Source organism: Dasypus novemcinctus, chromosome 21 (genome assembly GCF_030445035.2).
Source record: "Dasypus novemcinctus isolate mDasNov1 chromosome 21, mDasNov1.1.hap2, whole genome shotgun sequence".
NCBI classification, from domain to species: domain Eukaryota; kingdom Metazoa; phylum Chordata; class Mammalia; order Cingulata; family Dasypodidae; genus Dasypus; species Dasypus novemcinctus.
In genome coordinates this window covers 71,032,417-71,049,861 of record NC_080693.1, presented here as the reverse complement: position 1 = coordinate 71,049,861, position 17,445 = coordinate 71,032,417, and the positions used below count along the sequence as shown (strand labels likewise).

At 47.2% G+C, this 17,445-nt stretch overlaps 1 protein-coding gene across 3 annotated transcripts in view; it reads left to right on the top strand.

The window, feature by feature from the left end:
- PRKCA (protein kinase C alpha) overlaps positions 1 to 17,445 on the top strand; it is a 426,048-nt gene that overhangs the window by 384,869 nt on the left and 23,734 nt on the right. For all 3 annotated transcript variants that reach the window (XM_012525515.4, XM_004459463.4, XM_071210756.1), the window contains one exon: positions 14,661 to 14,741. In XM_012525515.4, coding sequence (XP_012380969.1) covers positions 14,661 to 14,741 — 81 coding nt within the window. The remainder of the gene's footprint in view (positions 1 to 14,660; positions 14,742 to 17,445) is intronic.

The following is a 17,445-nucleotide window of genomic DNA, read 5'->3' as shown; positions in this document are numbered from 1 at the left end:
GGCTTCAGAGTTTAATCAATTTAGCCTCTTCTCTGGAGCAGTCGGCACCCTCCGTGCTGTTGTGGTGCATCGGGCAAACTTCAGTCCCATCCTTGCCCCCTGAGCTCCAACTTTCGGTCCTTCCTCCAGAAATAACCAGCTCCTTGTGGATTAGTTGCCCCTGCGTGAATGTCCACCCTCTGCTGGACTCAGGACCATGTGCTTCATTTACTTGGTTCTGCAGCGCTGCTGTTGTCATCTCTATTCTCCAGATAATAAAAGTGAGACGCAAAGAAGTTTGTGCAATTTTCCGAGGCCCCAGGTCAGGGCAGACCCAGGCTTTGAGCCCAGGACCCCGCCTCAGAGCCTGACCCCTTTGCACTGCCCCTGCTGTGGCTGCTGTCCTGGAGGAAGGGGCCGCAGGTGGCCGCTCAGGTGCTGCCCAGCAACCCCAGCCCTCCCTGAAGACAGATGAGCTGCACCCAGAGCCCACTGCTGGCTCTCGGGGCCTGGAGAGCTTCTACGCTGCAGGCTAAGCTCATTCCAGGCAAAGCTCATTCCAGGCAAAGCTCACTTAACCCTCAACATGGTGGTTTAAGGCAGGTCCTGCGGTGTCATTTACAGATGTCCTTCTAACTTCGTAAGGAAAGAGCAGAACTGTAGCCAGAGTTCATCAGACAATGCTGCAGAAAGGCCACCCGAAACCCAACAGGAAGGCTTCCCTAAAGTCTGCACGGGCTAAAGCCCATTAGAAGTGAGTTAACCTGGAGTCAAGCGCATTGCCTCGGCCCCTAGCCCCTCTTAAGCGGCTCTCCACCTCTCCCCAGCAGTCGCCTTCTCTGGGCGGGGGTGGCAGGTGCTCAGGAAAGCTGGCCTGGGGCCGCCTCTGCAAGCGCAGGGGGCTGTTCAGATGCTGACTGTGCATCAGAGCAACAGCACCGAGTGAGGTGACGGCTGCCGATGGCCAAGGGTGACCGACCCAAGCTTTGAGGAGGGTGTCCCAAGAGCCTAGCCCTGACGCTTGCCACCTATGACCTCGGAGGGGGGGACGCTTCTCTCCACGTCTCCTTGTCTGTAAAACAAGGTTAATGCCGCTCACCTCAGAGGACTGTTAACAAGAGTTAAATGGGGTAACAGAGAGAAGGGCCTGGAAATTACCAGGAAATGACTAAAGGTTTGTAATCTCTCCCCGGGTACCCACCCCCCCTTGCCGAGGTAATTTTTGCAAAATAGGGAGGTGAAACAAAGCTCAGGAATCTGACCCATTTTTACAGGATTTAAACAACTCCCCAAATGGGGGGTGGGGGGCGGCAGTTAACGAGCTGGTAAGATCCGTCCCTGCTGCTGGACGCACCCCTGGCTCCGGTGGGGGAGGTCGGTGGGCAGCTGTCTGCAGGGGTGTGACCTGGACACGCCAGCCAGGGTGTGCCCGTGTGTCCTGGGGTCCTCGTAGATGCTACGGAGAGGGACTGGGAGGAGGTTTAGGGGGGTGGGACGGGGGGCCAGGGTGGGGACCGAGCCAAAGGCCCCGTCTCCATGTGCTGCCAGATTCTGGACTGGAAGCTAAGGAGCCCATGGATTCTGAAGTAGAAGTTTGTCTTCCGGGTCACTGGGAAGGCACATTTGCAAGGGCACAGGAGGGAACATACTGTCCTTAACAGTTTGTTAGCTTGATTTGTAACATATATTTAGACATATGGTATGTGGCCTTCAGTTACTCTTGCCCCAGGCCCCCCAAATGTTAGAGATGGGCCATTATGGAGTCCTGGGTTTGAGCCAAGGAAATTATGTTACAAACCAAGGACTACTTTAAATGTCCCCAGTCAGCATCATTGCCACTGTCACCCGCAGAACTGGAGGGAGGAAGAAACAAGGGCAGCATCTCGGGTGACCTTGTCCCCTTCACGCTCCTGCTTACACGGCACGGGCGCCAGCAAAGCCTGGGAGGACGGAGCCGGGCTGAATCGCGGCCCCGCGACGTCCCCGCTGTGCAACCCCGGGCGGCGTGCTCGAGCTCGCTGTGCCTCGGCTCCCCCAGTCGGGCTTATGGAATGTGACCTCTGCGGGTCTTCCTATCACAGTCCCAGTGTGTGTCCTACTAAGGAAGCTCCTGATGATAATATCAGATTGGGAGGAGAGAGAGGAGCTGAAGAGGTGATTTCCTTGAAGCGACAGTGTAGAGTACAGTGTAACCTGTAGTCCACGCGGCGTAGCAGCGCTCCAAGATGTATGCAGCAAATGCAATGAGTGCCATGCGGAATGGAAGAGGTTGCTGATGTGGGAGGAGTGGGGGGTGGGGAGCAGGGTATACGGGAACCTCTTCTATTTTTTAATGTAACATTTTGTGTGATCTATGTATCTTTTAAAAAAGAAAGAGCAATAAAAAAAATTTGCTAAAAGAAATGACAGCAGGAGGTGGGCATTTGGGCTGGAGAGGCTGGGTAACCAAGTCCCCACCCCGGGCATTTCACTGCCACCTTCCCGACTTCTGCGATCAGCAAGTGTTACAGGAGACCTAGAGGTATAGCAGCCCCGACGGAACTCACCTGGAGGAATTACACAGAGACCTGAGATGGACAATTTCTCACCATGGGGCTCACTATTACTGATGGCTGAGTCTCGCCCATGCAGTTCTGGGAACATTCCAGGTTGGAGAAACAAGGTGGGGGGTGCATCCTTCTGCGAGCTCCGAAGGCTGCACTTTATTAGGAATTTTACTCCGAGTTGAACGCAGTGAAGCCGCCTTGCTTCTAGGTGTGCTGGAGTTTGCTTCTGATCCCGTCATGCTCCTGCTGCCCTCACGCTCCTGCTCCCCTGGCCCCAGACCCGGGGGACCCCAGCCCTCCGACCCCCAGCCTGATGTCGCCGTCGCCGGGAACCCCACTGTGCGGCATTTACCTTGCCTTATGACTTCTTTTACTGACGATTGATCCCTTCCTTCCAGTGCCTCCCCAAGTCTTTGTGTGTCCTGAACAGCCTGGATTGTCTGCCCAGCCTGGCCGTGTACGAGGGACTTTGCAAGCCGGTGCTTTGCGCTGCTTTTCTGGATAGAAAAAGAACAGCCTGTGTGGCCTGAACCTTCTCGCTGAGAGCCTGGGGAACGGGGGCCGGCTCCGGTCACCAGGCTGTGGGCTTTCCTTTCCCCTCCTCCTGCCCCCATCCTCTCCTTCTTTCCTTCTCTGAGTCGCTCCCTTCTTTCTTTTGTATTAATTTTTATTTAAAACCCGTATTAGTATTTACACACACTCCTTTGCACCATTCTGTCCTGTTCTGACCCTTTTGGTAGGAGGCAATCCCTAGGTTGTCCTGCTGTTTCCTCTCCATTGTCACAGTATAAAGGGAATGACCGGGGCAGCAAAGGCGGCTGCTCTGTATAGACTCTGAAGCCCTCCTACTGTGTGGTATTGTCCTTAGAAGGCACTCCTGCTCTCTCCAGTCCCAGATGGGGCCATGGTTTTTTGTCGAACTAGAAAATACAGTTTGGACTCCAACTTCCTATTGTCATTCTTGTGATAATCTCTTCTCTGCTTATGTACTGCATTTTATTCAAAGATTTCAAAAATTGCAGGTATTAATTTTCCCATGGGATGTGTGGCTCATCGATCTTAGATATCACCCTGTAGTGTATTTATCTGCTTTCGTGTCTGTGTCCCCAGTAAAATTTGTAATTGCTGGTGCCTAGCAGAGTGCCTGGTCCATAGAAATGTGCAGTCGGCATAAAGCATGGGCGGGGGGAGTGTACCGATATCATGAGAAAAGAGGGAAACCCGAAGTTTTGTTGCTCTGATAGCAATTCATTTAATCTCTTGAAGGTGGGGCTTTCGTCTGCTTTATTCACTGCTGTACCCCTGTGCCCAGGTACTTTGAGTTACAGCTCAAAGAAAGCATTCAGTGAATGTTGGTTGAAAGAATAAATGGAAGTCTCAGTGTTGACAGAGAATGTCCAGGTGCCAACTATCTAGTTGGCACTTACTAGATATTATTAATATATCCTCTCCTTCCAGAATGTTCCTTCTGCCCCTCTTGTGCGCAGGGCTTAAGCATGTTTTCCTGATTCACTTTACTCACCTGCCCTGCCCTGGGGGCCAGCATTGTCAGCTGTGACGTGTATGTAACTCACCTGCAATAAGCACCCTGGAATATGCACAATAATACCCTTTACTCCCCACCGTATTCTTGCCGGGTAGGTCCTGGAATTCTAATATCACTGCTGAGGAAACTGAAGCTCAGAGAGGCTAAGCAACTTGCCCAAGATCACACAGCTCCCGAGTGGCAGAGCTGGTCTCAAGCAGTCAAGTTTAGGGCTCGCTCCCCCCACAGCATGCTTCCCAAGTGTCGGCTTGGGGGTATGCCTGGGAAGCATCTGTGTTGAGAGGTGGGGCCGACCCCACCCTGGCTCCGCTGGGGTGCTTCCTGTGCTCTGCTCTCAGACCTTGTAATACACAAAGAGGACACAGAGGAGCCCCAGGCTTCTCTCCTCCTGGCCTTGGCTGTCTTAGTTGAGCGGCGCTACTGTAACAACTGGTTATAGCATAAACCACAGTGACTCTCACCCTTTTAGAGGCAGAGGTTCGAAAGCAAGGTGTCACCAGGGTCATGCTTTCTGTGAGGTCTGCAGGCTTGGTGGTGGCTTCCCAGCGATCCGTAGCTCGCACTCGGCCTCGGCCCGTGGCCTCTCCCCGTCTGTCTCCTGCTGTGTCTAAGCTCCCTCTGCTTTATGGCCGCCTGGCTCTTGGCTCCAGGCTGTGCTGATTCAGGTGGACCTTGCCTGAACTAATAGGCTCTTCCTGCTTACAAGTGAGTTCACGTCTCCAGGAACCGGGGATGAAGGCTTGAGCGTGTCTTTGTGGAGGACAGGTGTGGTTTCTCCTGTGATTTTTAAGAGTACAGAAAATCATCCTAATTTCTGAGCCTCAGGTTTTCAGAACCCCAAAGACACCTTCTAGGTCATCTCCATGGTCCTCTCCAGCCTTTTTTTTAACCATAGGAGCCCTAAGGCTTCCTTTAATTGATGATCTTTATCATTTAGTGAGAAAGAGTGGCATTACCTCTAAAACTTAAAATAGGAAAAGACACCTCACATGGAGCACGTCGCCCCTCAGATGCATGCTTGGAGATTCGGGGAGTGGGCAGAAAGAGGAGCTCAGCCACTTTATATTGAAGACCTTGCATTAAAGGGAGCAGGGACTTATTTACAGCTGATAAGGTTTAAGAGGTGAGACTGTGAGCGCTTTCATTTCTTCCCTTTTTTTTTTTTTTTTTGAGGAGTAAATGCGGAGGGTCCTGTGCTGAGAGCCCTGGGTTTCCCACTTAGGTGGTCCGTGAGGAGGGTCAGACCCGGCGGCTTGGGTCAGGCCTGCTCTGGGCTGGGTGTGGTCCGGGTGCGGAGGTGGGAGGTAGCCCCCCACGGGGGCAGAGCCGGGGTCCAATGGGGATGGCTAAGCAGCCTCAGGATTCCGTGGCAAAGGCTGCAGGAGCCGTGTGGACCTGGGCAGTGGGCCGAGCGGGGAGAGGAGGCTGAACGCAGGAGCAGGCGGCCGGGACGATTCCCCGCACGCACAGCGGCCCCTCGCCGTTCCTCAATGCGCCGGTGTTTTCAGCCTCCCACGGGAAGAGGTCTCTGTGCCCATCTCCTGTCCTCAAGAATTTATGACCCCTTTCAAAACAGGCCCAGTTTTCCCATTAAAATGATCGTGTCCCACACCTTGACCTTCTTACCAGGGTTACGTTAACTGACAGGTAGAACACAATTTATATAGCAACGTGCCCATAACCCCTCCATCATTCAGTCAGCAGAGGTGTGGTTTCTCCTGTCATTTTTAAGAGTACAGAAAATCCTCCTCATTTCTGATTAGTTCATGTGTCTATGGCGTGTAATACAATTTTAGAAAAAACAAAACATTGAAATAAGTTTATTTTTGATAAAAGGACTGGATAGTCTTTGTTTCCCTAAGAAAGTGGAAGGGCTTGAGCATGTTTCCTGCACCAAGGCCGGTGTTATTTTTTACTGACAACCTGGAAAGAGCAGCCAGGCCGCTTCTTTTAGACTGGGCCCTGGGAATTGGGTACCTAAGCACGGGAAGAAACTGAAAAGTAGAGTCTGGTCAGAGCACACCCAAGAATGGGAGAGGGCAGCTGCATCCTCCAAGCACATGTCAGCATCTCATGGGACCTTCCCGGCAAAGCCCCCAGGACCAAAGCAAGTGTGAGGGTGAAGTGCATGTGTCGCCTTGGCCAGGTGATGATGCCCAGTTATTTGGTCAAGGCAGCACTGGCCCGTTACTGTGAGGATATTTTGTAGATTTAAATTATCAGTAAGTTGGCTGCATCCTTGACTGATTACATCAACAATCAACAGAGGAGATGGTCTTCAGTATCAAGAGAAATCTCATTCAGTTAGTCGAAGGCCCTAAAAGAAGACATGATCATTTCAGCAGTCAGAAGGGAGAATTTCCATCTCTACCTCAGCCAGACGGCCCTCCTGGGGAATTCATCAAAAACCTTCATTAGAGTTCCCAGCTTTCGCCCTGCCCTATGGAATTAAAACTTGCCAGTTCCCACAGTCACATGAGCCACTTCCTATTTTTAAAATCTCATAATATTTACGTTATATGTATAGTAGATATAGAAATAGAAATAGAGATACAGATACAGATCGGGATGTAGAATCTCCTGTCGGTTCTCTTTCCCTGGAGGACACTGGCTCATAGAGCAAGGTCACCTTGCTGACCAGGGGCCACCATAACTCTCCAGGGAACCACACTGGGTCAAGATCTGCAGGACCCTCAGTACAGAAGAACTGTCAACAGTGCGAGTGCCAAAACCAGACGACCAGGACTCAGTCCCCAGCCTTGCCACTTACTAGCTGTGTGACCTCAGGCAAGTTACTTAAATCTCCGTGCCATGTTACCTCGTCTTTGAAACGGGGCAGCAGGAAGCCCTCCCTGGCCTCGTTAAATGAGAAGAAAAGCTATAAGGCCCAGCACATGGTGAATACGTGTGACGGAAATGTTGGTTACTGTCACTGTAATTATTGCCAGTAGCTTCTAAAGCTTTACCAGCTGTCCCCAAGTACCCCCAGGCCTGAGTTGTCAGAAGCCAGAAAGCCTCTGCAGTCCCAGCCTCTCTGGGAGCGTGGTCCAGGCAGAGGGTGGAAGGCGGGTGGCCTCGAGTGGCAGGCTTCTGGCCATTGTGGCCCTGGCCTGATTAGAAACGAGAAGCTGCCCAGCTTCCCTTCATACCCTGTTCCTGTGCCTGTGCTGGAAGAAAGTTCATTCCTGTGTCACTTTAGAGGACAGGCAGCCGTTTGTAACATCCTGCATTCCAGGAGCAGTTGGTGCATATCAGTATAATAATGATGATCCTAGTGACAAATAGCGGGAAAACTGAATGGCCGTAGCCCTGCCGGGGGTCTGCTTTTGAGGCTGCAGCTCAGCCTCCCATGTGCGGCAGGGACGTCGGCCAACGCTAGCCCGTCGCGCCAAGTCTGCCTCTCCTTTTGTGAGTTTCTCCACTATGAGAAACCAAATTGCCATCCCGTCTCCTTGCCTGGGGCTTCAGGATGTCAGACAGCCCCGGGCTTGGCTGCCAGCCTCCACCGGCCCTCAAGTGCCAGAGACACCTGCTCCTGTCCCCTTTTGGGGGAGGCTGAAGAGACACTCACTGCCCACTCCTTGGCCTCTGAGCCTGTTGCTCAGCCACAACCTGCTTCCCTGGGCCAAGGAGAGCCAGGGACCCAGACCACGTTGTAGGAGTCGGTGGAACTCAGAGGGTGGAGAGCAGCGCTGTCCGACAGAAATAAAACGCAAGCTGAAAAACGCCTTTAGAAGCCACATTAAAAAAAGAAAAAAACTAAAAAAAGTGAAACAGGTGAAACTAATTTTAATAATATACTTTAACCAAATATACCCAATTTTTTTAAAAATTAATTTTGTATTCTTTTCTTTTTTGTACTAAGTCTTCAAACTCTGATGTCTGTTTATACTTGGAGCACATCTCCACTGGCACTGGCCACATTTCAAGTGCTCGGGAGCCACATGTGGCTCATGACTCCCATGTTGGACAGTGCCAGTCTAGACAGCTCAAAACAGATGTGTCAGAAACATCTGGAATCACACGGATCTACGTGCTTATCTTCAAGCAGGGCCCTCTAACACTGTTTTCCTTTTACAGTGAGGTTTTTGGCTAATTGGAGAGGTTTATTAATAGCAGCCGATCATTGAGGGAAAAGTATGCTGAAGTCGAAAAATGAGTTTGTGCTGAGGAGGTTGCACCCTACACCTGTCATGTAGAACTGCAGCCCTTCCCACTCCATCTAGTGCACAGGCCAAGGGTGACGGGCTGTGAGCTCCTCTGGGAAGAAATGCTCCAGCTAAATTCTAAATCATGCCCTGTTATTACAGTTGAAGACGCTGCAGTGTTCGGAAAGGCTTTGTAATCTCAGTTCGATGGCTGAGCTGGCGTATTCTCTGGGGCTGATGAATGCTGTCACCAAGAAAAATGTGCCACTGGCACTTGGAATTCTGCTTTCTTTAGCTCTTGGAAGGCAGGAGTCATAGGAGTTTGATGCTGTGGAATGAGAAAATGGAGAGCGAGTTGGAGCCAAGCTGGTATAGCGTCACACTCCCCACTCCCCCCAAAAAAGACAACTGCAGGTGGCTACTAGGGTTTTCAGGATTTGTGAGTCATTCTCAGGGTTCCTATACACTTGACTTCTGATGGCTTTCCATACTAGTCCGGCATTTTCCACAGCCCAGACGTAGGGATTGGTTGATAAGACTGCTCAGCCATTTGTAGGATAGGAAATAAAGTGCAGCCTCTGGCCTGCAGAGCCAGCCCGTCCTCAGCCCGATAATTCACCCAGCAACACTAGTGTTTCAGCTCAGCCGCAACACAAGCAGATTTCAGGACCAGCTTTAACCTAGTTACAAGAGCAAATTTTATTCAAGTGCTTTTGAAATATCTGTTAGCAAAGACTGAAATGAAGATTTCAAATCTCTTTAATCCTCAAGGCCCTTGGTTAATATTTTATTAATCCAAATATGAGTGATTACATGTATTCAAAGTCATAAAATTGTATTTTTTAAACAAATACTTCAATATTCAGAGCGCCGTGTACTAAATGCCTTAGGGCAAGTCATTTCTCTTCCTGGACCTCAGTTTTCTCAATTATAAAATAGGAGTAAGAACAATTCCTGCCTTATTGTGTTGTATGAGATGTGTGTAGAGCATCTGACATGTAGTACCTACTCATCAAGTGTACTTCTGCTCTCCCAAAGAGAATGTCTGTTGCTTTTCCACTGGGTCAAAGAAGGCTTTGTAGAAAAGCTGTGATTTTCTTATATGAAGGAAGTCCTATTAGGTGAGCGACTAACTCTACCTGCCACAGCAATCCCTGAAATCTCAGTGGTTTAACACAATAAACACTTCTTTGCTGCTCACACAAGTTCTGGTGCAGAGCTTCCTTACTATAACTATGATGTCTTAAACATAAGACTCCTAGAATCACAATGGCAACGAGCAAGCCGGCCTTTAACCTGCGCTGGAAGTGACACATCACTTCTCGCTGTACCTTGGCCAGAACTAGTCACATGACCCCAACCCAAGTGGGAAATATAGGGGAGCATATGGACTGTTTGGTGAGCACTATATATCTGATGCTAGAGGTATGTCCCTTGACTCTGATTTATGTTCTCTGATATAACAATATCATATCCTCTTTCTTTAAACTCTTTCTTGCACTCATTTTTAAGTTTTATTTCTAGGCCAGTCTTATCCTTGCATTAACGTAGGTGTTGCACCACTGGAATTGAAATGAAATCATCAACCCCATTCAGTGAAGGGGAGTGAAGGCTTTTGGGATTTAGCTGAGCAATTATAGATGGATTCTTTTCTTCGCTTAAGGAGGTTAAGCATATACTAAGTGGAAGATGGATAAGCAAAGTTTATCCTAAGTCACTAATATCAAGGTAATGCGTTTCTTTTTGTTGCTTTGACATGCAAATCCAGTGTATAAACCAGCTGTAGATAGTTTAGACTCAGGGACTAAGTAAGTGGCAATCCACTGCAGTTGAAATAGGCACGTAAATGGACAGGACAAATCAGAGCTTCTTAATTTTCCTGTTGATATTTTGCTTTGGATTGATTTCTTAGAGAAGTATTTTAATAACTAATCCCTGAGAAAAATATGTTAATTTTTTCCATCGGTGTCTTCTGTAGAATTCTTTCCTCCAGTAACAACTTGAGAACAATGTTGTCTATTGTACAACTTTTTCTCCCCTGCAAATGTTTGCCTGGGAAACAGTAACATTTCCCATCCCCCCTAGATGTTTTTCTTTTATTTTATGACTTAAATACAGCTCTGCAAAGACCCTTATTGATGGGGGCAAGGTGTACCAGGCAGTAATTGTGTTTGGGGAACCTGTCATGTTTCCCTAGAATATAATTCTAGAGAACAGCTCCCAGCTCAGACATTGGATCCTGGGAAACTATTTAAAGGCAAAATAGTTTAAAGTCTCCTTCATCCTTTGATTCAAGCCTTTCTTTAAAAGATAGTTTACAATTTGACTAGTTGCAGGTGTCCAACTAAGATCAAAGGAAAACAAGGGCAAACCTTGGGCAGATTCTTTGACCTCAGTTTCTTCTTCTGTAAAATAGGAATAATCCTATCTACCCGGGTTATTGGGAACTCTAAGGAGACAGCGCTCTGTTAAACATCTCTGCCAATGCCTGATGGCTTGTCCTCAGCAGTAGCATCTGGATCCATGTTTATGTGTATATGTGACAGGCATTAGTGAGGGGCTAGCGTGCAGGGCTGAGTGCAGACCCTGCCTTCAGAGCTAGTACACAAAGAAGCACTTCATTACAGTTCTGCTAAAATTTCTGGAGAAGACACAATCCTGTGGGAAGGTAAAACAGGGCAAATAACTTTCTGTGCTCAGGGAAGATTGAATTAATTCAGTTGTGCTGGGATAATAAGTTAGCTCTTTCAGGGAAAATTCCTATGTCAGACCCCAAAATAAATTTTGGCAGATTAAAGTGCTAAATGCAAAATATGATACTACAGAAGAACTAGACAAAAATAGAGTAAATATTTTCATCATTTGGGGAAAGGAATTTCGAAGTATTAATATTACTTCGAAGGTCGACTACATACTAGAAAACGCATATTAGACTTTTTCTGTTTAAAACTTTATATTTCTGAGCCTCAAATGATAGCACAAATGAAACACAAGAGTTGACAGCCTTAAGATATAAAGAGCATTTATTAATTTGTCAGAAAAAAAGTGTCCACATAAGATCAGTGGAGGGTAAGGACCTTGTCTGTCCTGACACAGGCTGGACATGAATTAATGAATCAGACAATCAAGAGAGAAAATATGGGCAAAGGACATAAGGAGTTTTTTACTAGAGAAGAAATAGATGGTTGATCTGATCTGCATATGAAAATGTGATGTAAGCAAAATGCAAATTAAAAGACCATTGAGATAGCACTTTGTTCTATCAAATGAAAACATTTTAGGAAGAATGATCATACCTAGTACTGGTAGGGCTGCAGGGAAACAGATAGATTGCTGGTGGGAGCATAAAATGTACTGGCACTCTCAAGTAATCTGGCAATATGTCTTAAAAGCCTCACTTCTGCTCAAGGAACAGAGAGTGTCTAACTGCAAGCAAGATAGTTCCATCCATCTGCCCCATGGGATCTAAGCCCCCTCTCATTTAGAAACAGAGTGGGCATCACCATCCCCAAATCCTCAGAATTGGGGAATGAACAATGAACTAAAGTAGACATTATTATTCCATTATAGACTTCTTCTTATTCTAGCAATGGAAGAACTTGTATCATGGATATAAGGGCAGTTGCTACCAGAGGTTCTAAGGGGAGAGAGAGCAAAGAATAGGTGTTACATGGGGCCATTTTCAGGACATCGGAATTGTCCTGCATGACATTGCAATGATGGATACAGGCCATTGTTTATTTTGTCATAACCTACGAAATTGTGCGGGATAGAGTGTAAACTATAATGTAAACTATACTCCACTGTTAGTAGCAATGCTTCAGTATGTTTTCTTTTTTTTTTTTTTAATTTATTTCTCTCCCCTCCCCCCCCCCACCCCCAGTTGTCTGTTCTCTGTGTCCATTCACTGTGTGTTCTTCAGTGTCTGCTTGTATTCTTGTCAGTGGCACTGGGAATCTGTGTCTCTTTTTGTTGTGTCATCTTGCTGTGTCAGCTCTCCGTGTGTGCGGTGCCACTCCTGGGCAGGCTGCACTTTTTTGGCATAGGGCGGCTCTCCATATGGGGCACACTCCTTGAGTGTGGGACTCCCCTACACAGGGGACTCCCCTGCATGGCACTGCACTCCTTGGGTGCATCAGCACTGCCCGCGGGCCAGCTCACCTTACCACGTTAGTCAGGAGGCCCTAGGTTTGAACCCTGGACCTCCCATATGGTAGGCGGATGCTCTCTCCGTTGAGCCAAATCCACTTCCCTCAATATGTTTTCAAATGAAACAAATGTACTACGCTAATGAAGGATGTTGTTAATGTGGGAAAGTATGGGAGGCAGAGGGAGTGGGGCATATGGGAATCCCCTATATTTTTCAATGTAACATTTATGTCATCTAAGGCTTCTTTAAAAATTAAAATTAAAAAGGCCCCATTTTGGAATAAAAACACATTTGTTTTGACCCAGTGATTCTACATATAGGAATTTATCCTGAGGAAATAAGGAATTACTTTGCAGATATGCTTCAAAGAAATCAGATTATAGACTGGCAGGCTGGTGTGATCTCTTATTTTTAAATGGACATGTACACATACAATGCCTAGAAAAGTGTTGGAGAGGTATTACCTCAAAATAACATTGTTACTGTTTCTTGGTGATGAGACTATAGGCAATTTTATCTTATTTGTTTAGCTTTCTTCCCCTTGTAATTTTAGTGAGTGTGCATGATTTGTAAAGCGTAACAAGATTATTATTTAAAAGGCTGGTTTTACTCGGGGATGGAAATTGGATGAAATTGGCATCATGCATCATGTAGGGATGTCAGTCAGTGCAGTCGTTTTGGTGGGCAATTTGCTGTTCTATCAAAAAATATAAAAATATTAAGATATCAAAAAACTAACGTATCATTTCTGGGTAGTAGATTAGAGACTTACTTTGGTGAGGTTCTCTGCATGTGTGTGTGTGTTTTCCAAGTTTGCAGAAAAATCAATGCAGAAAAGAACAAATGTCATTTTCAAAAAGAAATTGAGGAATGGAGTGGGTGTAGCTCAGTGGTTGAGCACCCGCTTCGCATGTACGAGGTCTGGCTACAATCCCCAGTACCTCCTAAAATATATATAAAAATAAAGTAAGGACTTGACAGTTATTTTCTTGTGATGTTGCAGATGTGTTTTGAGCTACAAAGCTGCCAAGTCCAAGCACTTACTCCCTTATTGTCACCCTCACTTAGGCAAACAGTAGGAGCTTGTATTCCTCATTCTTTGTGGAGATACAGTAATACATTTAGGGAATGGGGATAGGCAGACTACAGTCTTTTTATGCTCCCAAGACATTTAATTATACAACCAAGAAAAAATTGGCTAGACCCTTTCAAAGCCAAATTCATCTGTACAATGGCAGAATGGTTGTGCTGAGTACCCGTTAGTACGTCAGCCATCCCGAATCCTGGGGCACGTTCCTGGGCCTGGGAATTTCACGCACCAGTGACTTAGCCCCCTGTGAGGTAACGAAGCTGGCGTTTTAATCAGCCATGCCATGCTTACACATTCAAATTGATATTATTCCCTTCCATACAGAGAGGTTACAGAATTATTCCAAAGGTAGAAAGAAGAGTAGAATGAGCACCCCACGTACCCATCTTCTATTTTTCTTGTACCCCCACCCCACCTTTTTTGCTGAAGTATTTAAAACAAATCTAAAAGGTTGTCATTGCACCCATAAGTGCTTCAAGTAACAGAAACAGTCACTTTTCAAGAGTCACTGTACCATTACCCTACCTAACAAAATTAACAATAAACCCCTGAATATCACCTAAAATCCAGACCATGTTTTAATTTGCCTACATATCTAAAAATATCTTTTTTTACAGTTGATTGGTTTGAATTATGATACAAAGTCCAAATATGTCATTTTATTATATTTTTTACATCTCTTTCAAAACATGTTTGAAACTTCATTCAACAGATAGCATTGTGCCTCTATGTGCCACACAAGAAACTAGAATTTTTCCTTGAGTCATTCTTCCTCCTCATTATTACTCTTATCATCATCATCATCCTTTTTACTTTTAGCCAAACTCTGTTGTGCAGTTTCAGCATCTTATTTAGCACACTCTAGCTATGAATGGCCTCTGGTTTTTTCCTAAAAATCAAATTCACCTAATGTCTAAATATTTTTCACCAGTGAGGATACTCACTTCCACCTTCACACTGTGCTTGAGTGTCTCCAGGTTGATTCTGAAGAATAATTTCAGAACCGGTTTTGGGCAGGTGAGAGTTCTCAGCGCGTCTGATTGGAAGGGCCAAGTTCTTGGTGTGGAGGTCGAGGACAAAACTTACCATCACCTCTTTTGCGTGATCCAAGGGCATTGATGCGTATGTGCTTGGCTTACCTGTTTTAAGGGGGCTATTTGATTTACCACGCGTTGTAACCCATGTGTTTGTTTTCACCCAGATCATCGCCTATCAGCCCTATGCGAAATCCGTGGACTGGTGGGCCTATGGCGTCCTATTGTATGAAATGCTCGCCGGGCAGGTAACGTTTCACTGCATTTTTATGTCTGTTTGTTGCCGAACAACATGAATACTTCAGCCCCGTTTGGTCAACAAGAGCGGGACCTCACCGTGTAGTGTGGCGCCCCTGTCTGACTCCCAGGCAAAGAAGAGGAAAATGCCCCCTTGAGGGGGATTGTATTCATTGTGCGCAGAAATTATCCTCTGTCCATAAAAACCCCAAATTGGAAAATGCAACCTGGGGTGTAGACTGCTCAGTGTTTGCATTCCCCGCACGTTGATGACAGCAGTGGCCCCCCAGAGTTTTCGGTATCTCAGAGCCCGGTGGGTCCCCGTTCCCTGCAGGCGGGTGTGCCTCTCGGTCGGTGAGCCTGGCCCTCGCGGCTCCCGCCGGGTCTTCCTCCCCTCCCCCCAAGAGCCACACTCTTCCAGCACAACCCTCCAAGAAGCCCACGTCCTGGCGCCGTGGTGTGGCCTGGGAGCAGCCTTGCCTCTTTAAACCTTCTCAGCACCTGTAGCAAAACGCAGTCTTTTCATTCAGAAACTGGGCTGGCTTCCCCTCTGACTCCTCAGTGCAAATGGCGGCTCCGCCCCGGGGGATAGTGAAGGCTCTGGAGTGTTCTCTGGGGTCAGAGCCCAGCAAAGAGACGGGATGCTGTTGCTGGGAAGTAAGATTAATTACAAAGTGACTGGTGGGGCTGTGGCCTAAATTTGTCCTCTTTAATCACAGAGGGCTAAAGAGGAACCAAAAAAAAAAAGTAGTCAATTGCAATTTCCTTCTCATTTGCTTTATTTATTGTCAGCAGCCAAGGGGACCGTTAAGTGTAAACAGCCTGAGTCTTTATTCCGTTCCTAGATTGCTTGACAAATATGATTCTTTCGGGGCATAAATAGTGTTTACCCAGCACTCTAATGAGCATACCGCAGCGCCGAGTGTTTGCGGATGTTCGTCCTAAAGGGACTGGCCTGTCCACGTGTCCTTTTCTGCCAAGGTTATTTAAGCATTGTCTTCATTCCTAATGAATCTGTCATGGACACTTTGATCCCAGAACTCCACCTTAATTGTCTTTGGACCCGGGCCATCGGTGATCTGCAGATAACCCTTGCGGGGTCCACGGGTCCCGGGGGCCACTCACTAACCTCAGTGATTAGGGAACCATCCTGTGAAGTGTGGGCCATCACCCCTCGTATGTCTTTTTAACACTCACAAGTTACTTATGGTTAAGGGGGGAGAGTTCAGAAAAATTTGAGGTATTAGCTTGGCATATTGAGTTCAGATTTGTAGAAATTTAACATTGATCATGGGAATGGGGGAAAGGGGAGAGAAGTGACCCAAAATGGTCATGTACTAAATACCTCTGCCACATGTCACACTCTCCCAGTTGTCTCCAGGTTTGGTAGCTAGCATTACTGGGAAGGAAAATGAATATAATTGTAACTTTTCACCAAGCAATTACTGGTACCAATGCTTCAGGAGTGACCTGAAGATATTTAACAAGAGCCATAAAAATGTGCAGCAACTTTGACTACATAATCCCACACCTGGAAAATTATTCTTCGGAAGTGACTCAGAGAAGAAAACCTGATATGCAGAGGGATGTTTATGGTAGCATTAGTTATTAGAGTACAACGCTGGAAGCTATTGAAAATGTGCCCACGGACCAATGAATCAGTCTGGTATGATGCAGCCCCTCAGTGACATTCAGCATGGAATGTGGAGACAGCGGGGCTCCCGAGAAAATGTGCTGGTGGCAGTCAGTGGAAAGCAAAGGACTCCAAATTATGCACCATAATTTGAAAATAATAAGAAAAGCCTAAGCGTCCACATAATAATTAGACAAATTTTTGTATTTACGTAAAGGAAACAGGGTGCTGCTTTTCATCTCCCCAGTAATATTTTAATTTAAAATAGGGTTCGGGGAACTTTTCTGAACATGCTCAACGTTACTGCTGTTCACCAAGGATTTCTGGTTGTCCTCCCTCCTGGCACATGGCAGGATGGGACTTCCGGCTTGCTCATGGTGGCATGGGGCAGGGGACTAGTTCTGGCCAATGAGATTGGAGTGGAGATGTTCCAGGGAAGAGCACTTAAGGGCTGAGGCAAGACACTCCAGAGCAGGTGTTCCATCTCTGGCGCAGCTCAACCAAGATGGCAGCTAGACTGTCAACCAAGATGGCAGCTAGACCCTCTGCACTGGCACAATCCCTGAGTGACTACACTAAGCTGAGTCCTCTGCTGACCCACATGGAGCAATTGTAAGAAATAAAATGTGTTGTTCTGAGCTTGGGAGATGTTCTAGATTGTTTGTTGCCACAGCAGGACCCGGCCTGTCCTTCCCGAAATGTGAGGCTCAATTAAAATGTGGAGTCTACATCTTGGCAGCAGAAGACGCAGAGAAGAGAAAACTAGGGCGTTCGATTTGATGGCATCCCAAAACTGAGATGAAAACTTACCTCTCCCATCTCTTGTGGTGCTTTCTTCAGCCAGGCAGGTGGTTCCAGGAGCAGAGACCTGCAGGTGTGAGGGAGGCCAACCTGGTCAGGGCTGGGGAATCGTGCCAAATCCCTGGTCTCAAGATGAGTCACTCACACAATGACTCGGAACGTCTCCGGCCCCAGACACTGCCCCTCTTTTGTTATCAGGCCTTGGCCTTGTGTGTGGTGCAGCAGAGTGATGGGTCAGTTTACCTCGCCACCCTCCCACCCCTGTTACCATCTCCCTTCTG